Source organism: Neoarius graeffei, chromosome 26 (assembly GCF_027579695.1).
Source record: "Neoarius graeffei isolate fNeoGra1 chromosome 26, fNeoGra1.pri, whole genome shotgun sequence".
Taxonomy (NCBI): Eukaryota; Metazoa; Chordata; class Actinopteri; order Siluriformes; family Ariidae; genus Neoarius; species Neoarius graeffei.
In genome coordinates, this window is record NC_083594.1 from 53,219,733 (window position 1) to 53,243,743 (window position 24,011).

At 43.7% G+C, this 24,011-nt stretch overlaps 1 protein-coding gene across 1 annotated transcript in view; it reads right to left on the reverse strand.

Annotated features, from left to right (window-relative positions):
- Positions 1-202: 202 nt before the first annotated feature.
- camkvb (CaM kinase-like vesicle-associated b) overlaps positions 203-24,011 on the reverse strand; it is a 68,653-nt gene continuing 44,844 nt past the window's right edge. The window contains exons 2-11 of the mRNA XM_060911038.1: positions 12,784-12,885; positions 9,363-9,494; positions 6,669-6,743; positions 4,713-4,851; positions 4,436-4,556; positions 3,759-3,834; positions 2,932-3,068; positions 2,767-2,845; positions 2,516-2,603; positions 203-752 (exon numbers count right to left, since the gene is read on the reverse strand). Of these exons, the coding sequence (XP_060767021.1) occupies positions 474-752; positions 2,516-2,603; positions 2,767-2,845; positions 2,932-3,068; positions 3,759-3,834; positions 4,436-4,556; positions 4,713-4,851; positions 6,669-6,743; positions 9,363-9,494; positions 12,784-12,878 (1,221 nt within the window). The 5' untranslated portion in view covers positions 12,879-12,885 and the 3' untranslated portion in view covers positions 203-473. The remainder of the gene's footprint in view (positions 753-2,515; positions 2,604-2,766; positions 2,846-2,931; positions 3,069-3,758; positions 3,835-4,435; positions 4,557-4,712; positions 4,852-6,668; positions 6,744-9,362; positions 9,495-12,783; positions 12,886-24,011) is intronic.

Sequence of the window (24,011 nt, forward strand, 5' to 3'; positions counted from 1 at the left end):
GGTCTGACAGAGAAAGTTTTCTCCGTCGTCAGAGTCAGAAATACGACAGCTACACGAATATGAATGCTGGCACCTCTGAGTAGTGACAAATATCGTAAGGCGTACATCAAAGAGTCTGTTACTTCACTTGAAATCAAAAATCCCATGAAAATTCCTAAATTTGCAAAGTAATACCCTTTCCTATTTATTTCTTTTTTCTGAAATATATGTGTGTCTATAAGCGCAAATCAATTCCTTGTGTTTTTGATCGAGTATGTGGCAATATGGCTTCTAAGATTGGCAAATACAGCTTTTGTAACAAGAAAAGACAAAGCTCAGGAAAAGACGTCGACGAGGCTCTGCGAGACGACGCTGGCACTGCGAATGTGACTGTGAGAGCGAAGCAGGCTCACGGCGACCATGCTAAATGCTAATTTACAGAGCTCAGGGGTTGCTGTGAGGGATGTGGGAAAGGTCGAATCAAGAGCCAGACTTTAACCGTTCCGCTCGTCTCCGGTCTGTGTGGCGAAAGGCGAGGGAGCGGGAGAGTCACCGTTACACCGTGATGAAGAAGCCTCTGCATGAGGCACCTCCAGACCAGCAGGAGGGGCTGTGGCTGCGGGGGCCGTGGAGGCCTCAGCTGGAGCCTGGGGATTTTCCTGTGCTCCTCCTGCAGGGTTTGTGGCTCCCTCACTGGACTGAGCTGCAGCGGCAGTTTGTTGGTGCTCCGGAGCTCGCAGCCTCTTCATGATGGTCGTGACTCGCACAGCTTTCTGAGGAAGAGCAATCCAAAGAACATAAAGTTTCAGGTCAGTAGGTCCATCTTTATATGTTAAATACTATGTCAGGTTTCCTGTTGATGAGAATGCAAATTTCACTTGAGGTGTTTGCGAATCAGAATCTGCACAGGCAAAGTTCTGACAGCTGCAAATCATCACTTTTTTTTTTATTTAAGCCCCGCCCAGTCAGCTCTCTGCATCCATCCAAAAGGCTTTCTCCTCTCGGATTATTACAATTACAATTTTAAAATTAAGAATTTTAAAAGGTTGTGCCTGTGATTGATAAGGTATCGTAAATGTTGGATGAATGTCATTGTGAAATTCTCATCTCATTATCTGTAGCCGCTTTATCCTGTTCTACAGGGTCGCAGGCGAGCTGGAGCCTATCCCTGCTGACTACGGGAGAAAGGCGGGGTTCACCCTGGACAAGTTGCCAGGTCATCACAGGGCTGACACATAGACACAGACAACCATTCACACTCACATTCACACCTACGCTCAATTTAGAGTCACCAGTTAACCTAACCTGCATGTCTTTGGACTGTGGGGGAAACCGGAGCACCCGGAGGAAACCCACACGGACACGGGGAGAACATCCAAACTCCACACAGAAAGGCCCTCGCCGGCCACGGGGCTCGAACCCAGGACCTTCTTGCTGTGAGGCGACAGCGCTAACCACTACACCACTGTACCGCCCATTGTGAAATTGATTCTCTTAATTGCGAGATGACTTTTGTAAAGATGTGAATTTTGATTGAAGACACAATTGTAAATTTTGAAATCTGTTCATAAATTTATGTTTAATAGTAAAATTGCAGGGGCGGCACGGTGGTGTAGTGGTTAGCGCTGTCGCCTCACAGCAAGAAGGTCCTGGGTTCGAGCCCCGGGGCCGGCGAGGGCCTTTCTGTATGGAGTTTGCATGTTCTCCCCGTGTCCGCGTGGGTTTCCTCCGGGTGCTCCGGTTTCCCCCAAAGACATGCAGGTTAGGTTAACTGGTGACTCTAAATTGAGCGTAGGTGTGAATGTGAGTGTGAATGGTTGTCTGTGTCTATGTGTCAGCCCTGTGATGACCTGGCGACTTGTCCAGGGTGTACCCCGCCTTTCGCCCGTGGTCAGCTGGGATAGGCTCCAGCTTGCCTGCGACCCTGTAGAAGGATAAAGCGGCTACAGATAATGAGATGAGATGAGTAAAATTGCAACCTGCTGTAACGTAAGTGCGAACATGAACCGACTTGTTTCGTAGATGTTCCAAAACATTAACTGTAACTATAAAAGGATAGAAAGTATGATGTGTCATTTAATAAATAAACAAATCTTGAAATTGTTGATCAATTGCTGTGATGGAATGAAACTCCGAGGGGAATGGGGTCGGATGGATGTTGAAAAGCATAAAATGGTGTATTTTATTCCTTGCATATTGACCTTACTTTGTCTGATTACTTCTTAAGGACATGCAAGCTGTTGACTCACAGTTTCATTCGTTTTATACAAATTGTCATCATTATTTCCATCTAAAGCATGAGCAAGTCATTTATCTGCTAAAAGTAAATAATGTCAGCTATCACAGGATCGCATCCCAAAGTGCAAGAACGTCCTCCAGTCAGATCGGAGGTAAACATTCATCTTGCTGTATTCCTCAGCGAAAAGAAAAACAGTGCAATCCGGGAACATGCAGTAATAAAAGCTGATAAACAAACAAAACAAGCCCATGACATGAAGGAAGCCTAACGGAATACGACTGGAACAGAAATAATTACCTTCCACTTGGCTCTCGCAAAATTCTTCTCCATCTGTGCGCACACATTTTCCTTGATGTTTTTATCTGACGCAGCATTTCCAGATATCCTACAGAATATAAAGCAAATTTAGATATGGCCAAGAAAATCTTTTAAATCATATTAATTACCTGCAGTAAAAAAAAAAAAAAGTACACCTCAGCAAAACATCATACACTCTGAAGAGAACATGGCAAGGTGGAAAAGGAAGAAGAAGAGAAAGACATCAGTACCATTCATGGTTGATGGCTTCCTGCGCTGTGAGTCTCTGGTCCTGGTCAACCTCCATGAGACGCGCGACTAAACTCTTAGCTGCAAATCAATGACATGAGGCTTGAACTAATGGCAGAAAAAAAATGTTCAACTTGAGGTAGTTTTTCTTGGTGTTGGTAAATAACCTGAGTCAGAGATTTCGTCCCAGTACGGCGAATCAAACTCGTAATCTCCTGCGAGAATTTTGCGAAACAGGTTCTTGTCGTGGTTTTCGTAATCGTCATCGTCTGCTTCATCGTAGAATGGAGGGTTGCCGGAAAGTCTGCGGGGGAAAACGTTTCCGTCAGTATTTCGTTTACGGTATTTTCATGTCCAATTTGATTCTCCGCCCACCTCTTTCCCTCATCAACATTCCTTATATGGTTAAAGCTTCCTGTTCTGGTTGATTCTCTTGAGTGATTGGTTCTGTCTGCTTTTCATTTCATTTGGGTTCTGCTCAGAGGAAGTGAGGAATCTGTAACTTGACATCGTTGTCATTCTAGTCTCATGTTTTGTGGTGCTTTTCTGGGTCATTCTCTTTATTTAATTTTTTTCTCCTCAGTTTCTTATGGTTTTCTGTTTGTTTGGGGGTTTTTTTGTGCGTTTCCTCCTACTGAGTGTTTTTGCCAACTTTTGAAGTCAGCCTGGCATCTCATAGTTCCTGGAATTAACCAAATAAGCTTTTTTTTTTTTTGCAGATACATGAGTATATTAGACCTGATTCCAGCACCTGCGTTTTAAATGAAAGCTCGTATTTCCCAGTGCTGTCCAGTAGGTTTTATCGTTCACATTGTTTCCATGTTTGCTTGTTTTTCAGCAGACAATCAGTATTTTAAGGAATATTTTGTAGATATTGGCTCCACATGACGTCTCGCACTACTTTTTTTGGGAATATTTCTTTCTAATGCTAATCCAATGTACCTGAGCCAATGAATTAAGGTTTCTCAGATAAGATTTGAGATTAGATCCTCACAGAATGTACATGATCACTCCGAGAGCCCAGCAGTCCACAGGTCGGCCATATCTCTGTCTCCCAACAACTTCTGGAGCTAAATGAAGGACAAAAAAAAAGAGCATCAGGTAACTCGGACATTCTCAATTGAGCAGAATTTCTGCACTCCGGTCCTACAAAGTGTCCTTTCCTCCCATCACCTCCGAGAGCGCAATAATTATCCGATGGACTCTTAAACACATCATATCCAAGTAACTCTGAGAAAGCTGAGCTGAGAAACACCGTTGGACACTTGATCACCATTGGAACTCTGATTAGATCCCAGTTGGTGTTGTGTATTACTGTATGTGTTCTGCAGAAGTCTGAGTTCTCAGTATGGATATGTTGTCATAGAGAGAGCACATAAGTTCGACCTACAAGACCAATACAAAATTATTACTCAGATACAGTATATTGATAAAAAGCCACATACCATTATTAATGTCCAATCAAAACCGACTAAAATATCAACACACTGGAAAAAAAAAAGGGGATCTTGAAGCATTCTTTCAGGGTTGATTGGATATTTAAGAGTTCTTCTTGATCGGAAACACTGATGTCAGACCCTACATAGAACCACAGGGACAACCGAAGAACCCTTAAAGGTTCTACACAAGGTTCTTGGAGTACACCTTCATGACATGTTCAAAGCCTCATACCCAGGTACTCTGGAGTCCCACATGGTTCTTTGATAAGCCCGTTCTCAAGCTTGGCCAGGTGGAAATCGCTGATCACTATTTTCGAGTGCTTTAGACGGTTGTAATACACCAGGTTCTCCAACTGAAACAAGAACCAGGGTTATTAAAATTAGTCAAATATAAATATTTGCTTTTTAAATATAAAATGTGTAATAACAATTGTTTTTTTTTTTAAATAAAAACTATGAATTGATAATATTTTGAACATGTGACCACCAGGGGGAGTAGTGCCACGTACCTTCAGGTTGCGGTGGACGATATTGAGGGAGTGCAGGTATGCCACTGCCTCCAGCACCTGCCGAACCACGTTGCTGGTGTCTTTCTCGGAGTAGTAGCCCTGGTCCAGGATCCAATCGAATACCTCTCTGCCTGTTGCACTGAAACACAATCAGAAAGAACAGACGTTCATATTGTCATCTGTGATGTAATCCTGAGCAGGAGGGTCTTTTGTGTACCTTAGTTGGAGTTTATTTCCCTTTTTTATTGCATGCCTGAGCTTAGAGATCCTCCAGTTATGAACCCGTTCTCATTTTTAACCCATACTGTGCATTCCTTGCTTTTCGCCTGAGCAAGGACACGCTGTTGTAACACAACACAAAAATAAATGCAAAACAAAAGCCCGGAATCAGGGCCGTGGTTATTACGGCGTCCTTGCATTTCTAAATTGGACAAATAATGATCACGTTGAAGGACTTTATCATTGAGGTATAACAATCAGGAAATATGCAGTGGCCTGCAGAAATCTGAATGATGCAAATCCGAACTCAAAGGGACAGAAAAGAACATGGCAGAAGGGTCTCGTGGGATGAGAGAGAGAGAGAGAGAGAGAAAGCTGTGTTGAAAGAGAGAGAGAGGGAGAGATTTCTGTACAGTGTTTCTATCTGACATATCCTCAGGCTACATGCGCTCAGGTTCTTCAAGATCTGCCTCAGTGCTGCAGGCTCAGCTGGAGAAAAGGAGAGCAGCAGCTCACAGTTGGCAGGAACAGGGATTCAAGTGGAAATACATCCTCATGACTGAAACTCTTTCTCAAGCTACTTGTTAAGTCTTCGCAGTAGCATCGCTGCACCTTTACCTTGCACTCAGTTGCAGACCCGTGACTCCCCATTGGCTGTCTGATATTCTGCCAGTGGTGTATCAGCACCACCAATGTTTGTTACCAGGCTCTCAAGGGGTTAGGGCCAGCATACCTCCAGAGTCTGTTCCACCCCTACATGCCAACCAGATCTCTACGCTCCGTGACTACTGGTCACCTGGCCCCTCCTCTCCGCTCAAGACTGCTGTCTGTCCTGGTCCCCCGCTGGTGGAATGGCCTTCCCATTGAGGTCAGAACTGCCAACTCCCTGACCACCTTCAAGGGCAGACTGAAGACTCAGCTCTTCAGGCTGCACCTCTCCCCTTCTTCCCTGCCCACTGTGTAACTGTGTTTCAGTTGAGACCAACCCAGGCTGTGTACTGTCTAGCCTTGGGGTAGCTGTTTGAGTTCTCTATTTAGTTGTACTTTTTTATATGGTTGGTTTGTTTTCTTGGCTGTCTTGGCTATACTTCAACAGAATATTACACTCGGTATTGCTGTCACTTGTTCAGTTGGCACTAGAACTTTCTTGTCTAGAGGTTCAGCATTTCATGTACCTGACTTTTGCACTTGTTGGACATTACTCTGGATAAGAGCGTCTGCTAAATACCATGTAACGTAACGTAATGTTGGGTTGTCCGTACCATGCATTGCTTCACTGTATGGATGTTTGTATTTACCATCCAGTGCCAGTCTGTTTGGTTTTGATGGTTTCCTTGGCTTTGTTTCCTAACATTTATTATGCTATAAAAACACAACTATGAAGAGATACATAGTCAAAACCTGCATTTAGGGAAGCAAAATTTGCCAGACACATGAAGAACCTTTCAGAATCTTCCAGATATCCACACTGGCATCTGCTTTCCTTTTGATCAAGATTTGCTTGTCGAGTACCAGGCAGAAGTCAAAAACCTTTCAAATTGATCCATGTCCCTGTGAGAGAACCCTGTCAGTTTGTTCGTGCTGTGCCGATCACGAAGTTAAAAAAAAAAAAAATCCCATTAACGGTATCTCCCATTTGCACAGGGTCTAACCTCTGGAGAAACACCCCATCTGACTGAAGCTGAATGCTTTTGGAAATGTGTTGTGTTAATCTAGAATTTTCCATGTCTGACTTACAGTTCCAAGAAGAGGTAATATTCTTTTCTTGTCTCATAGACGTCCACCAGCTGGAGAATGTTAGGATGCTTCACCCTGAAATGAAAATGTGAAATGGGGTAACTGGATTAGGAGAGGCATTACAGCAGAAAGGGAAAGTATTTTAAAACCTTTTTCAGTGAATACATGAACAGCTAGCTTGTGATCAATGATAAACCTCATGGTCTTGATTGAGCCTCCAGCATTTTCAAATTTTGTGTCATAAATTCCAGCCAGATGAGTCAAATTACTGATCGTTTACAGGTAAAGCAAATAGACGGCTGCTGTCTGGCAGATTAAGATAATTTACTGCTGTTGGGATTTTAATGGATGCGAATTTGAAAACACAGGGTGTAGCCTTTGTGTTTGTCAGTCCCAGGCAAGGAGGTGTGGTCTCTGTGTCTGTCAGTCTCAATGAAGGAGGTGTGGTCTCTGCATCTCTCAGTCTCAGTGAAGGAGGTGTGGCCTCTATTTCTCTTGACCTCAATGAAGGTGTGGCCTCTGTGTCTGTCAGTATCAATGAAGGAGGTGTGGCCTCTGTGTCTGTCGGTCTCAATGAAGGAGGTGTGGCCTCTGTGTCTGTCAGTCTCAATGAAGGAGGTGTGGCCTCTGTGTCTGTCGGTCTCAATGAAGATGTGGCCTCTGTTTCTGTCAGTCTCAATGAAGGAGGTGTGGCCTCTGTGTCTGTCAGTCCCAGTCAAGGAGGTGTGTCCTCTGTGTTTGTCAGTCTCAGTGAAGGAGGTGTGGCCTCTGTGTCTGTTGTCTCAATGAAGGAGGTGTGGTCTCTGTGTCTTTTTGTTTCAATGAAGGAGGTATGGACTCTGTGTCTCTCAGTGCCAGTGAAGGAGGTGTGGCCTCTGTGTCTGTTCATCTCAATGAAGGAGGTGTGGCTTCTGTGTCTCTAAGTCTCAGGGAAGGAGGTGTGGCCTCTAGTTCCCTCGACCTCAATGAAGGAGGTGTAGCCTCTGTGCCTGTCAGTCCCAGTCAAGGAGATGTGGCCTCTGTGTCTGTCAGTCTCAATGAAGGAGGTGTGGCCTCTGTGACTATCAGACTCAATGAAGGAGGCGTGGTCTCTGTGTCTGTCAGTCCCAGTCAAGGAGGTGTGGTCTCTGTGTGTTTCAGTCTCAATGAAGGAGGTGTGGCCTCTATTTCCCTCGACCTCAATGCAGGAGGTGTAGCCTCTGTGCCTGTCAGTCCCAGTCAAGGAGGTGTGGCCTCTGTGCCTGTCAGTCCCAGTCAAGGACATGTGGCCTCTGTGCCTGTCAGTCTCAATGGAGGAGGTGTAGCCTCTGTGTCTGTCAGTCCCAGTCAAGGAGGTGTGGTCTCTGTGTGTTTCAGTCTCAATGAAGGAGGTGTGGCCTACATTTTTGTCAGTCCCAGTGAAGGAGGTGTGGCCTCTGTATCTGTCGGTCTCAATGAAGGTGTTGCCTCTGTACCTCTCAGTTTCAGTGAAGGAGGTGTGGCCTCTATTTCTCTCGACCTCAATGAAGGAGGTGTAGCCTCTGTGCCTGTCAGTCCCAGTCAAGGAGGTGTGGCCTCTATTTCTCTCGACCTCAATGAAGGAGGTGTAGCCTCTGTGCCTGTCAGTCCCAGTCAAGGAGGTGTGGCCTCTATTTCTCTCGACCTCAATGAAGGAGGTGTGGCCTCTGTGCCTGTCAGTCCCAGTCAAGGAGATGTGGCCTCTGTGTCTGTCAGTCTCAATGAAGGAGGTGTGGCCTCTGTGACTGTCTCAATGAAGGAGGCATGGCCTATGTGTCTGTCAGTCCCAGTCAAGGAGGTGTGGTCTCTGTGTGTTTCAGTCTCCATGAAGGAGGTGTCGCCTACATTTTTGTCAGTCCCAGTCAAGGAGGTGTGGCCTCTGTGTCTGTTGGTCTCAGTAAAATGGGTGGGGCCTCTCTGTCTCAATCCCAGTGAAGTAGGTGTGGCCTTCAACTCCCCAAGGCTCCTTTCTATGACCATTAAACTGTTTACAGTTGAACTGAACCGAAAGGTATTCCATCATATCTCAGTGTAACAGCTCTGAGTCGAGATATAACGTTGAATTTAAATGAGTTTTTTAATGTGTCATATTGTTTACTGTATTGTCACAGAAACAGAATTCCTAACACACTGAGATGATGCTTTCTCAAGCTTTTCGTCATGATGGCATTAGTATATAAATATAACGGTCATTCAGTAAAAGCAGTGTTAAGTCTTCTGCCAACCCTGTTACTTATTTCATCATGCTTTTCTGCAGATGATCATCGATGGGTAGTGATTAATCTCAAAGAGTAAAGCTTTTAGGAAATTGCAAATAACGCTACACAATATGGAGGAGGGGGGATGGGTGATTAAGAATCTCAGCCTGCACTTCTGACTGTCTGTAGTGCAATGACATCGGTGTGCTTCATCACAGAAATAATTCAAGAACATCTGTTCCATGTCTGCTTTTCTCACCACTCTGTCTCGTCCAAACTGCTGCATCTCCAAAAATGCAACTCGAGAAAGCACCTGAGCCTGGAACTGCATTTTTATAAAGCTTTCCAACAAATGTAATTTTCAATTTCTTTTTCTTCTTCAAGTCCAGCCGCAGTGAAATTGAAGGAATATAACTGCTCTTTGAAAGAAAAAAAAAACAACAACAACAACAACCCATGCCTTAAACAGAAACTCTCTCAAGTCGGTCTCTGAACTCACATCTTCAGAATGAAAATCTCATTCTTCGCAGCCTTGCGCACTTTCCTCCCGTCCTTCTTCAGGAACTTTTTGCAGGTGTACATTTTCGATGTTGTCTTGTCCTTGGCTCGAAAGATCTCGCAGAACTCTTCCCTTTGAAAAAAGAACAAACAAATTAACACTGAATGGAAAACGGTAATAAACTGACCTCGTTGAGTTTGAAACTTTGTGATTGCAAAGCACATTTCTTGTATCTTAGAAAAAGCCTCAGAGAAAGTGCAAAAGTATACTTTGGTTCGAAAGTATACTTTTCTAACCCAGGGTTCAACTTATGAGTCAGGTTTGCTTTGGTATCTTTAGTGTGGATCACCTGGAGCACACTTCACTCTTTTCCCAGGTTGAAGTTACACACTCAAGGTACAAAACATGCGCATAATGTTCTTTTTGCTTTTTCTTTTCCTTCTAAGATCGTAAAGCCTAAGGTGTCAGGCATCCATTTGGGTCCTGAAGAGGTTCTTCAGTTTGGGCCAAGAAGATAAACCTTAAATGTTTCCTGTAGGGCTCTTCAACAGATGGTTTCCCAAGAAGAATCCTTTAGGAATAAAAAGCTGAAACCATTAACTGTCTGAACAGCTCTAGAGGAACTCGGTTTTTCTGAAAGTGTATTTTCAATGGTGTCTTCACATTGTCTTTGGGAACGTAAATGGGAAATAAAATGGGATAGTACACTTGAAGAAAAAAGAAAATGGGTGCAACAGTGAAGCAGATTTGAGCTCGCAGTCTTGATTTCTGGGTAGGAGGGATTACGTTACTCTCTCATGTCAGTCAAAGTGATGCCAGCCAATCATAGGCATGGATGAATTAATGAATTCATAAAAAGGCAGGGCGGCACGGTGGTGTAGTGGTTAGCGCTGTCGCCTCACAGCAAGAAGGTCCTGGGTTCGAGCCCCGGGGCCGGCGAGGGCCTTTCTGTGCGGAGTTTGCATGTTCTCCCCGTGTCCGCGTGGGTTTCCTCCGGGTGCTCCGGTTTCCCCCACAGTCCAAAGACATGCAGGTTAGGTTAACTGGTGACTCTAAATTGAGCGTAGGTGTGAATGTGAGTGTGAATGGTTGTCTGTGTCTATGTGTCAGCCCTGTGATGACCTGGCGACTTGTCCAGGGTGTACCCCGCCTTTCGCCCGTAGTCAGCTGGGATAGGCTCCAACTTGCCTGCGACCCTGTAGAAGGATAAAGCGGCTAGAGATAATGAGATGAGATGAGATAAAAAGGCAGTTAGTGCTTTCCCCCAAGTAGCTTTCTGTGTTTTACAGGAAGCACATGCTCACCTTTGCTCTCCGTGACTGGGCGCTGTGGAGAGAGATAGCTGCGGGATGGGAAGGTGGACTGAAAAATGATCCAATTGGGCGAAAAATGGGGTAAAATTTCAAAGTGAAAAATTGACGTGAATCAACCCAGATAGCACACCTATGTCAGTCCACCGTTGGCTGTACTGATGGTCCATCAGAGGTATGTTCGTTTGAGTAAATCTGAAATTTACTGGTGTTTTTAATAAAGAACAAATCAGCTTCTTGGACCTCTTGATATCCGTAGATGGTAGTAGGTTAAAAACGGACCTTTATAAAAAACCTACGGATAGAAATACACTTTTACATGGCAAAAGTTATCATCCCACCACTTTAAAGCGGAATCTACCTATCAGTCAGTTTAATAGGATACGTCACATCTGCAGCTCTGACCTAGACTACACAAGGCAATGTAGTGCTATGTCCGAGCGCTTTAGGGAGCACGAGTACTCTGAACATTGGATTAATAATGCAGTAGAGAGGTTCCACAACATCGACCAAGAGACGTGTCTTAATAGAAAAAGACACAGGGCCCCTGATAATAGGCTATCCTGCATTACGCAGTACTCGCCACTGAGCAAGCTTTTTGAAGAGATAGTGAGGAGACATTGGCCCATCCTTAGCTCAGACCCTACCCTCAGCGATGCCTCGTTTAGACAGCCCCCACGTTTTGTATACAAGCGTTCATTCAATATACGCAACCTTGTCGTTAAGGCCGACCAACCACCAGACCGCGCACGGAGATTTCCTCCCCTTCCTGATGGCAACTATAGGTGCGGAAATTGCGCGCAATGTAATTTTACGCGCAAATGTAATTCTTTCAATCACCCGCACACTGGGAAGCCTTTTAAAATAAAAGGCGTTATTTTGTGCAATACACGAAATGTAATTTATATGATTAAATGTCCCTGCGGATTAGCCTATATAGGCAAAACAACAAGGTGTCTAAAAACGCGCATCGCAGAGCATAGAAGCAACATACGGTTGAATGATGAGAAGAACCCTGTAGCTGTCCATTTTAACACGTTTAAGCACAACCTCGCAACCCTTCAATATATTGGCATTGAACATGTTGCTACACCTAGACGTGGGGGTGATGTTGATAATCTCCTTTTAAGACGCGAGGCTTTTTATATATATATACCTTGAACACCATTGCACCTAAGGGAATGAATATGTATTTTGATTTAAAACCTTTTTTGTAATTGATTTTCACGTGATATGTATTTTATATGTTGGTGTACTATATTCATATCTTTTTAATCTTTCAAACTTGCAAATGTTTTTTGGTTTTGCCTTTTGTATGACTGGTACAGGTTAAGACACCTGTCTGTCTAATTGATTGGCACCTTTGGGTGCCTTGCCTGGGCGGGTGTAGAGCAGGGTCATGTGATATAGGCCACAGCCTCTTCCTGTTACCCATATGCCTGATGAAGATCCAGGGTGATCGAAACGTTGCTTGTTTTAATTAAATAAAGTTTATTTTTTGGAGCGTATCTAGCAGTGTGCAGACCTATTTTCTTTTACCATCAGAGGTATGACCAGTGGGCCTTTGTTGGGCCGATGTCAGCAAGCCAATAAAGGAAAAAAAAGGATGCAGATATTCACTTTAACTGTTCTCATATATTTTTATTCTAAAGATTATTCAATTATAACAATAGCAGGGTAGTATTGTGACTTTTTATTTTCAGAATCTGCAGAATATTTTCAGAATCTGGTGGCCCGCTAGCGACAGTGAGTGGCAAACACATCTGGTGGTCCGTTATCAGACCACCAGTGGCTCGCGGGTGGCAGGACATGTGAGAATAACGAGATCTCGTTTTTTTCCCTTTATCGGCTTGCCGCCATCGGCCCGACAAAGGCCCACTAGTCATACCTCTGACGGACCATCAGCAAAGCCGATGGTGGGCCAACGTTGTGCCGACGTAGGTGTGTGATCTGGGAAAGATACCTAGTCATGAGGGACACATCACATAGTGGCCAACATGACATTTACATCTTTATCCTTTATCATCTTTATCCCAGCCTTCATGAATATAATAATATTCCTGTTGGTTTTCATTTGGGGAATATCATGAATTCAAGTAAGTGGTGCTTACGATTTAACAATCTGGCCAAGATCATATCTGTCTGTGATATCTGTGGGACTGTTGTAGTCCTTCTTCTCGCCGAGCGTTAAACAGCCAAACGGCATGGCCCTCCTGGGGGGGGGGGGGAGAGAGAGAGAGAGAGAGAGAGAATAATTGAGAGGTTTATAAAGAAATACACACAAAAGAACATCATTAAAAGAAATGTAAATTCAGCATAAGTGGCCTTCAAAACAATGCCTGAGTCTAATATCACATGCAGACCCTCCAAATGTTCTATCCCATAATACCCATCACTGTGATCGACATCATACACTCAATGCCACTCAGAGCTCATCTCCAGGACCGTCCAATCCCATCGGGGGAAATGAACGTGATGCCTGAATAGAGTTAACGTCAAAGTTTCCAAATTCAGGAGCCTGAGAAATAGTGTGCAGTACCATGGGACTGGAACCCGCCAGTAAAATTAATTTACCACCAAACGCCCGCAGATGGGCACACCGAAGGTGCGTGTTTCATTCACGTCGAAAGAATGACTCAGGACTCAGGGGAGAGGAGGGAGATGAAGACAAAGAAGTGGAGAGACCATCACAAATTCCTGAAATAAATTCTGAAAGGAGCTGTGATCTTCAAAAACCCGAAATGATTATGAAAATAGAGCCAAAGAAAATATAAAAACGAACAGTGAAAATGCAATCTGAATACGTGGGAAATAAAGGAGAAGGCAAAAAAAAGATAGCCTAACTTTACTGAGAAACAGAGCAGTGAGAAGAGAAGAAAACATAACAAGAAGATTCATGAAATGTTCAGGTCGGGTTGCAATCATCCATTAAAAAAAAAATTCTCCAGTTTTTGAAAACATCTGCTACATTTTTGAGGAAAAACTCCCTGAGAAGATGTGAGGAAGAAACCTGGAGAGGAACCAGACTCAAAGGAGTCAGAAGGTGTTGTTGAAGTTTCTCCAGCAGAAGTTCTGGCAGAAGCGCTCATACTTCAGATTCATACTTCCAGATGATTCGTGCACAAAAAGCAGGATTTAAAGTGTCCGAGTACTCAGTCAGCATTTAACAGAAGTCAGATGGTTGATCTACCTGGATGATCTACTGTATCTGTAGGATGCAAACGTACCACACCATACCACACAACTCTACACTACGCTATCCCATAATCCAGCTGGAGCTCTGAATAACTGAAGAAGCAGAATTCCTGTGGGAAAAGTGGAAAGAAGATGGTTGTTTCAGTGGTGTATTAATGCATCAGGAATTATTTCAACATTTCTGCCTTTGCAGAATTTTTTTCAATATTTTTTGCAGCATATGTGAGAATACGCCATCTGTGAACATCTGGGTCAGAGGACGGGTAAGATGGAGGACGAGTGCGTCCAAATTGTGTCCTTAGTATTTGCTCACATACTCATACAACGTATGACTGTAATGTTGGGGTCAGAGGTACTGACCCATCGTTAATACAAACTGAGAATTCAGACGCAGCCCAGGTTTATATTCAATGCGCTACTCCGAACATGTTATGGTTTCTATAGCAACAGCTCACTCATAGGGACTCGGGACAGGAACAGCAGAGGTGTAACATAAACAAAACAAAACGCGTGTCATGGGTGACGTTTTCTGGAAGGAGGCATTTATTTAATATTTCTGGAAGGAGTCTCCAGTGCTAGATGGCTTCAGGTTGTTTGCGGTTTCTCAGGAACCTGACAAGCTGAGTTTTTTTGCTCTGAATAAATTGAACAGAGAGAAAAAAAACAGAGACTGGAGAGGGAACGACTGTTTATAAGCTATGATAATGCAGGTAAGAACGGGAACAAACTCATTTCACAGACGTTTCATGGCATTAAATGTGACTATGAATGGATAGAAAAATATGGAGTGTCAGAATTTGATGAAAAAAATTGTCGTTGTTGGCAAATTGTGGTGAGACGCATTGTGGGACGTGCTGGAACTTGGGGGACTGATTACTTTTCTGTAAGACACAGATTCCTTCCCTCTGTCTCAGAATCCTCTGCAGTGACAAAGACAATTCTTGTAAAGTGATACACACAAAAAAAAAAAAATTCAAGAAGGTTGGCTTTGATAGTGATGGCTCCATACAGAGGGGTGTGTGTGTGTGTGTGTGATGGGGTATTGGGTGTATAAATGGACTGTCTGGCATGCACTCAGCTGGATAACTGCATTATTATCATCTCACTCCAACTCTGAGGCCACTGAATCCCCGGAAGGAGAACAGAGATGGCAATCGATGTTGTAGGATTTGCAGATAAGCTTCAGGAAAGAGAGATGAAGAAAGAGAGAGAGTTCAGAAAAGCTGAAAGGCACTCAAAGCTCATTTCTGTCTCTCACCACTGACAAATTGAAATTTCCCTCCAGATCAATGAGCTTGTGTGTCGTGTAAAAAGCACGGCGCTGAAATGTGATTGGCCAGACTGATTCCGCAAATAAATAAATAAATAAATCGTTGAAGTATTTATTTATGATGGGTTTGTAACTGACCGTCGTGGCTCCTTTTTCCTGACAGAAAATGAAGGAAAGCTGTTCTTCTCTCTCCTTCTCACACACACACACACACACATATCGTCCTTCTCCAAACAGCATCATCACCCTCCATCTCCTCATTCTCACGATGATCGCTGTCATCAAACCAGCCACAACTGGCCTACAAACATAAAGGAACTTTTTTCTTGATGCTGTTCCTCAGGATTGAGGTTCTTCACAGTCAGGGAAGAATGTTCCTGTTTGGTACCGCTCTTTAATCATCTTTAACCTCTTCATTGGAAACGCAGCCTGGACAGGAACACGTTCGTTTTGGAATGTAACATGATATTTTAGTTATTCCATGAAATCAAGTCATACATGAGCTGGTCGCGGCTATAATCCATGTACAACAAAACTGAGTGCAATAACTGTTTTATTCTATCCACATTCACTGGATTTTGAGAAACAGAGAATTTTTATTTTTTGCAAATTCATTAAATAAAAACTTTATACAAAACGTCCGACAAAATCATTTCCGCTTAGAATGTAAACCGAGCTAAATGACAGGAGCAATATGTGAAAAATGCAATAATAATAATTCTTGAAAAATTTAAAAAGAGGCATTCTTACCATCAAATACTTTTATTCCATATTTTGTTGCTTGTTTTTTTGTGGTTTTGTTTTCGAGTAGTTTTTATTTCGTCCTCGGTTGGTTCAGCAACACACTCCGCCATTTTGTTTTTCTCTACTCACAGTATATGAGTTGATATCCTTGTAGTAGAGTAGCCAATCAGAGCGTGCGGTTGTTCATATCCAGTGAATGTGGAGTGAATAAAAACTATTATTCTTTTTATTTTATTTTATTTGGCATTAAACCTGTATTCACAGACGCTTTCCAGGCGTGTGCGAGACGAAGCCATGTCTCCGCAACAAAGAGACAGAGGGACAGATTATTTCCACAGCTGACTTTTGAAATGATTGAGGAGGAAAATCGAAACGTTTGGCTCCAGCGAATTCCTCTGAGCAATCTGACAATACGGGTGTTTTTTTTTTTTTGTGGTCAGGAGCCCCGATTCTCACAACTTTATTTCCTGTTCATGTCATTTAATCATGTGTGCCACTTAGAAATGAAAGAAAGGGGTGTGGTCTTTTCTGGGCGTGGCGTATTTTCCTGCGTTTAACTACAATATAAAATTGAAAAACTGAGACCCTGAACAGGCAGGTACTGAGGATGAATGAAAGAGCATCTGACTGATTAAAATTCTCCCAGTTATAGCTTGTGAAGTTTAAAAAAAGAAGAGTTAACACGTTTTCTGTTCATTCTGAGTAATGGATTCATTTTTTTTGCATTCTGAAGAGAGAGAGACACAAAGAATGAGAAAGAAAGAGATGGAGAGTGAGAAGGAGACTGAGAGACAGACGGATAGAGAGAGAGAGTCTCAGCAGAGTAATCTCCTTGTGGTCTCCTGAATGAAAGAGTCTGAGAAGAGAAGGAGGGAAGAGCGATGCTGAAGTTCCTGAGGTCTCTGTGAAGAATGACTGAGGCGACCAGAGCAGAGCGACAGAATCAGAACATGAAAGCGAAAGAGAAAAGAAGAGACAGAACTTGGCTGAGAAAGAAAGAAAGAACGAATCTCATCAGTCTGAGCGAATTAAATCGGCTCAACAGCCGTCTGTGTGTTGTGCGTCGAAAGCTGTTTGGTTTTCCTCACGGCGATGGACGGCGTGTTCCGTGTGCATCTCCTCAATCTGAGCCCAAAGCCAGAAGAGACTTTCTGAGGGGGAAAAAATCAAGTTTTTCTTTCGCGTTTATTTTAAATCTTCCTCAAGGAAAAACCCGGTGAGAATGATTTGGGGTTAGATCAGTGATTTTCTCCAGTTGTTTTCATGAGCAAGAATTTCACCCAGTTCACTGCAAGGGTGCCAATAATTTTCAGAGCTATGTGCACATCAACAGGGTGACTTTAGTGTGAAAATGTTCGCATGATGATAACATGCGCGTCGCTTCAAAGCTAAACAAGCAGCGAACGTCAGAATGCCGTCACGTCTCTTGTGTTTTGTCTGAAACCGCGTTCTTATCGTACGCAAGAATTCAGTCGCAAGCTGTGAAAACAATACATACATCCTGAAGTGTAAACAGACACGATGGAGTTTTTTTAAGCGATTGCACGGCTTTGTTGGAAACTCGGTTCTGATTGGTCGATTATGGCATTCGACGGTGTTATTTCTGAAGATCAGACCGTTGCTATGGATACAGTTCTGATCAGAGACTCTGAAGGATCAGCGTCCGATTACATCAATCCACAGAAAGAAGTCTGTTGCTTCAATAATAAAAATAAAAGCATCAGCTCAGTCGTCACACCCTGCGGAGAGAAAAAAAAAAGTTACTCTATCAGCAAAAAAAAAAAATGCCATGGAAGATTTTTTTCTCAAATTAATTTTAATGTCCAGTTTAAAGTGAATTTTAATGCTAAGTCGGCGAATCATAAGAAGGCTACGCTGTTTACTGTGCCATGGACGCAGTTTCATAACTTCCTGCAGTTCAAGGCCTTGATATTACTGTCAGAGGAAGTGAGATTTAAGTAAATTAAGTCCAGAATATACACTTACTTTCTTTCCGGGACTGACTGACTGACTGACTGACTTATTTATAGCTGCCGTGTTCACCAGTGTCCCCAAAATCTGACAAAATGAATCAGATTTATTGATTTACACTGTGATTAAGGGTGTATTCAGACCAGGATAGTTCGATAGTTCACTTGCTTTGGTCCGAACCAAATGTTTTTTTTATTTTTTCATTTTGGTGCGGTTCGCTTTCACACTGTACATTTTAGTAAGCGGACCAAAATCTGTCAACAAAGCCATGCGCCCCGAGGTCGTTCAGCTATTGGTCAGAGACGACACGCGCACAAAGCGTTAAGTTCAAAAGTAGTCATGGAGGCTTTCCGTGCTGTTATTCTTTTTAATGTCATCAAAGCTATATGTTTTTTCCAGTTTTTACTGTTTTCACAATTGTGCGATTACTGAGGCCAAGTTTACATTAGACCGTATCTGTCTCGTTTTCTTCGCGGATGCACTGTCCGTTTACATTAAAACGCCTGGAAACGGGAATCCGCCAGGGTCCACGTATTCAATCCAGATCGTGTCTGATCCGGTCCTGTGTAAACATTGAGAATACGCGGATACGCTGTGCTGAGCTCTAGCTGGCGTCGTCATTGGACAATGTCACTGTGACATCCACCTTCCTGATTCGCTGGCGTTGGTCATGTGACGCGACTGCTGAAAAACGGCGCGGACTTCCGCCTTGTATCACCTTTCATTAAAGAGTATAAAAGTATGAAAATACTGCAAATACTGATGCAAATACTGCCCATTGTGTAGTTATGATGGTCTTTAGGCTTGCCATCCTTCCACTTGCAAGTGGTAAGTGACTTGCGCACAGCGGCTCAGTCCCGAATCACTGCTCGTGCACTACACTCGCGCGCTCTGTGAGCTGCGCAGGGCCAGAGTGCGCACCCTCCAGAGGGCACTCGCTGTTCAGGGCGGAGTGATTTGGAGCGCAGCCGCTGAGGAGGAAGCGATGAGCCGCACTGACACATTTCAACTTACGTGCCGAATTAGTCATGTGATTAGCGTATCTGTGTATTGGTGTTGCTGTGTGCACGCTAATCGTTTTTAAAAACGTTAATCTGATGATCCGCTGATACAGTCTAATGTAAACCCCACCTTAGTCTGGCTAACGCGACTGCAAAGCTCTACGAGCTATTGGTCTGGCCAAGATATTAAGCCCAACCGTTTCCCAGAGCCCGTGGTTGACCCGCCTCCCTGAAATGCCTCAGTTTGCTACTGGTCGAAGCCAGAAAAGGCTGTGAAGAAGCTTAAACCAATCACATCACTCTTTCCTCTGACGTATGCGACGTGACGGGGCTAACTGGTAGATTAAACTCTTACCGAAGCCGGTCGGGAGCAAGGCGAAAACGTCCTTCCTTTCAATAAATACCTCCAGGGCTGCTCTTTGCTCCGTTTTCAATGAGAACTTCCTGTTGAATGCTTTCAATACAGCATCTATGCGTAAATGAAGCACTTCCGGCATAGATTCTGTAAACAATCTATGGCTTCCGGTCGCAGTTCTACTACATCACTGCCTTGAACACGCATCTACCCAGGGCCGTTGGAGATGCTCAAAGTTGATTGGTTCCCGATTTTTCGGGAGCTTGGAAGAGCTGTAGATAGCTTGCCTGGCCAGACTAAGCTCGCAACAGGCCCTCATGTTGCTTCACGCTTAGGATGGGCGGGCCCAGGCTAGCGATTACTATGCTGTTGTACAAGTAATTTATCAACGACGACTTCAAAGGGCAAGGCGGCTACGGAGGATAGCGCTGATGAGCGCACATCATGTTGTGACAGTTCTGGCTCTTCACGCAAGACGGAGGAGGTATGTGTCGGGATATTCGCCTTATCCATCGTAATAGATGAATTTCTTTTTTGCGTCGCTAGTACCGCCACTTTTTGAAAGAATGTCCCTGATTTTAATGTAGGTCTGACGGAGTTTCTTCACTTTTAGCCGACATTGTTCTGGGGAGCGCGTGAACCCCTTCTCCTTCATTTTCTCACTGAATACAGCAAACACGTCGGCATTTTTGTGTGTGTTCTCTCCAAAAGCTCAGATATGTGGACATCTGCCCATATATCCACAAGGGTACGCGTTTCTTCCTCGGCCCACGTTTGCCCCCTACTCATTTTTTGTACTCTGTAGTCTAGCCTACCACTGGGCTGAATGACTGCACAACTGTTGTAAGGTTCCCTTGACAACCGAAACAGTGTTTGCACTTTGCGGTGGAGTGTCAAGACTCTGTTTCCCATAATGCTCGACAAACGACAGAAGCTCCCGAGGTACAAAAAAGCAAAACTGTCAGATTAGGTCCGGTCTGCTTTCACACCTCCAAAAGGTCCGCACCAGAGTTCCTTTGGTCCGGACCGAGTCTGACCTTGCAGCTCGGTCTCGGTCCGCTTGTTTGGTCCGGACCAGAGTTCGGTGGTTTGTATTCAGACCAACCCAAAAGGTCCGGACCAAGGGAAATTTGGTTCGTTTGGTCCGGACCAAACAACGTAGGTGTGAATACGCCCTAATTTTCTGTTCAGCTCCTAATTAAACAAAAAATCCACCTTGTTGGAATCATTTTCATTTTAATTCAGATTAACTTGGATAATTTGATTTTTATTTTCCAAGATTTCGCTGTCCACATGAAGGTCTTTTTGTCAAGGTCTTCAGAGAAATAAATGAGGTGATGACGGAACAGTCATGAGAGGGAAGTGAGATGGAAAAACTCAAATGAGAAAGTTTTACAGCATTATTTATCTTGCATTTTCTCTCTCTCTCTCTCTCTCTAACCTCATTATCGTGACACACACTGACCCCCCCCCCACACACACACACCCCACACACGCTGCCACCCACACCCTGCGCCGTCTCTGTGTCGTGTCTCACTCATGGGATCATTTTCTCAGTCATCTGAGACTCCGACAGCTCGAGCCTCTGAGGCACACGGGACATTTTCAAGCTCTGGAAAGATATCTGCACACACACACACACTGCGTCTTTGCATCAAAACCAAGGGGCTTGTTTTTGGAGACTGGTATCTGTATCATATTTGATGCGGGTTATTATTTGGGCCCGAGACTTCAGCTCGGTGGGTTTGGAAGGTGAACGTTCTTACGCTCCATCACATCTGAGTTACATCATGGAGGAGCAACACTGCAATCTGGAGTCCAGTAGAGTTTCCTCAACTCCATCCCAGAGTCTCTTTCATCATTTGTCTCTTATTTTCTCTCATTTTTTTCCCTTAGAAAGTGTATGGTGTGTGTGTGTGTGTGTGTGTGTAACTGGTAACCAACAATTCGGTGTAGATTCAGGAATGTCCCGAAAGTGAAATTTCAATTAAATCAAAATGTAAAAGTGCCTTAGAGAGTAGGAGACTATGCCTCCTTCACTGTGACTGACAGATACAGAGGCCACGCCACCTTTACTGTGACTGACAGGTTCCGACAGACACAGAGGCCACGCCTCCTATTTCCACAGTATTAATATTTGTGCAATTTAATTAAGCAAAGTAGATTTGCATTTCCTGAAGGAAATTCTCCTGCTAACAAAGCAAAAACCTCAAAATTTCAAGATAGATAGATAGATAGATAGATTAGTTAGCATGTTATCCATTCGCATGTTAGCCTGCCCATTAGAATGCTAGCCCTTAGCCTGTTAGCTGTTAGCATGTTCTTAATGAGGCGGCCGGTCCGTGCGGGTGTTCCTAATGAAGCGGCCGGTGACTGAAGTTGGTTTGGGGTCAATATCTCGAGGTGGGAAATCTGCCAGGTGAATTATTACAGTGGGGCAGAAAAGTATTTAGTCAGCCACCAATTGTGCAAGTTCTCCCACTTAAAAAGATGAGAGAGGCCTGTAATTTTCATCATAGGTACACTTCAACTATGAGAGACAGAATGGGGGGAAAAGAATCCAGGAAATCACATTGTAGGATTTTTAATGAATTAATTGGTAAATTCCTCGGTAAAATAAGTATTTGGTCACCTACAAACAAGCAAGATTTCTGGCTCTCACGTACCTGTAACTACTTCTTTAAGAGGCTCCTCTGTCCTCCACTCGTTACCTGTATTAATGGCACCTGTTTGAACTCATTATCAGTATAAAAGACACCTGTCCACAACCTCAAACAGTCACACTCCAAACTCCACTATGGCCAAGACCAAAGAGCTGTCAAAGGACACCAGAAACAAAACTGTAGACCTGCACCCGGCTGGGAAGACTGAATCTGCAATAGGTAAGCAGCTTGGTGTGAAGAAATCAACTGTGGGAGCAATTATTAGAAAATGGAAGACATACAAGACCACTGATGATCTCCCTCGATCTGGGGCTCCACGCAAGATCTCACCCCGTGGGGTCAAAATGATCACAAGAACGGTGAGCAAAAATCCCAGAACCACACAGGGGGACCTAGTGAATGACCTGCAGAGAGCTGGGACCAAAGTAACAAAGGCTACCATCAGTAACACACTACACCGCCAGGGACTCAAATCCTGCAGTGCCAGACGTGTCCCCCTGCTTAAACCAGTACATGTCCAGGCCCGTCTGAAGTTTGCTAGAGAGCATTTGGATGATCCAGAAGAGGATTGGGAGAATGTCATATGGTCAGATGAAACCAAAATAGACCTTTTTGGTAAAAACTCAACTTGTCGTGTTTGGAGGAGAAAGAATGCTGTGTTGCATCCAAAGAACACCATACCTACTGTGAAGCATGGGGGTGGAAACATCATGCTTTGGGGCTGTTTTTCTGCAAAGGGACCAGGACGACTGATCCGTGTAAAGGAAAGAATGAATGGGGCCATGTGTCGTGAGATTTTGAGTGAAAACCTCCTTCCATCAGCAAGGGCATTGAAGACGAAACGTGGCTGGGTCTTTCAGCATGACAATGATCCCAAACACACCGCCCGGGCAACGAAGGAGTGGCTTCGTAAGAAGCATTTCAAGGTCCTGGAGTGGCCGAGCCAGTCTCCAGATCTCAACCCCATAGAAAATCTTTGGAGGGAGTTGAAAGTCCGTGTTGCCCAGCGACAGCCCCAAAACATCACTGCTCTAGAGGAGATCTGCATGGAGGAATGGGCCAAAATACCAGCAACAGTGTGTGAAAACCTTGTGAAGACTTACAGAAAACGTTTGACCTCTGTCATTGCCAACAAAGGGTATATAACAAAGTATTGAGATGAACTTTTGTTATTGACCAAATACTTATTTTCCACCATAATTTGCAAATAAATTATTTAAAAATCAGACAATGTGATTTTCTGGATTTTTTTTTCTCATTTTGTCTCTCATAGTTGAAGTGTACCTATGATGAAAATTACAGGCCTCTCTCATCTTTTTAAGCGGGAGAACTTGCACAACTGGTGATTGACTAAATACTTTTTTGCCCCACTGTATATGAGGGAACGGAGGAATGACTCAGTGCAAAAAAAAGATGAGTGAGGTTCATGATGGATGGATGTGTGTGCCAGGAGAGAGATTTTGAAGCACTTCATTTGAAATAGTGCAGAAGGCACTGATCGTCTTGTTTCATTATCTTAGCTAGACAAACTGCACACACACACAAACACAGAGAGAGAGAGAGAGAGTCTGAGTGAAACAGAGAGATAAAGGAATGAAAATAGACTGGGAAGTTAGATATTAACACAGACAGAAATAGATTGGTAGATGGATGAACTGAAGCCAATCGAAGAAGAGCGATGGATGAAAAGAGAAAGCAAGAGTGATGGAGGGATGAAAAGAGGTGACGTGATTTGTTGAGTTGCCCAGAACATGTCCAGGAAGTTCAGAAATATTATTGAGAAAATTGACGAGAAGGGAGCAGTGTGAAAAATTTCCCATTCAAAGTCTATGGAGAAAACGGGAGGGATGGATAGAGGGATTAAAAAAAGAGAGAAATGAGTGGAATATTCAACTGAAAATAACAGCGTAAATGTCATTTACAAAACGTATGGAACAAAGTGGGAGCAAAGTTGGTGTGTGAAATGGTTCGAGCTGTAAATCACTGAGGAAGAAGAAGAAGAGTATCACGCTTTGCAAACGCCATCATTCAGCTCATTACGTTTTTTCCTTTGCAAAATAAATAAACATTTAAATAAATTTCAGACATTCCCATTTGCCTCACACCTGATTAGTGAATTAATCCCTTTCCTGGGTTGAGT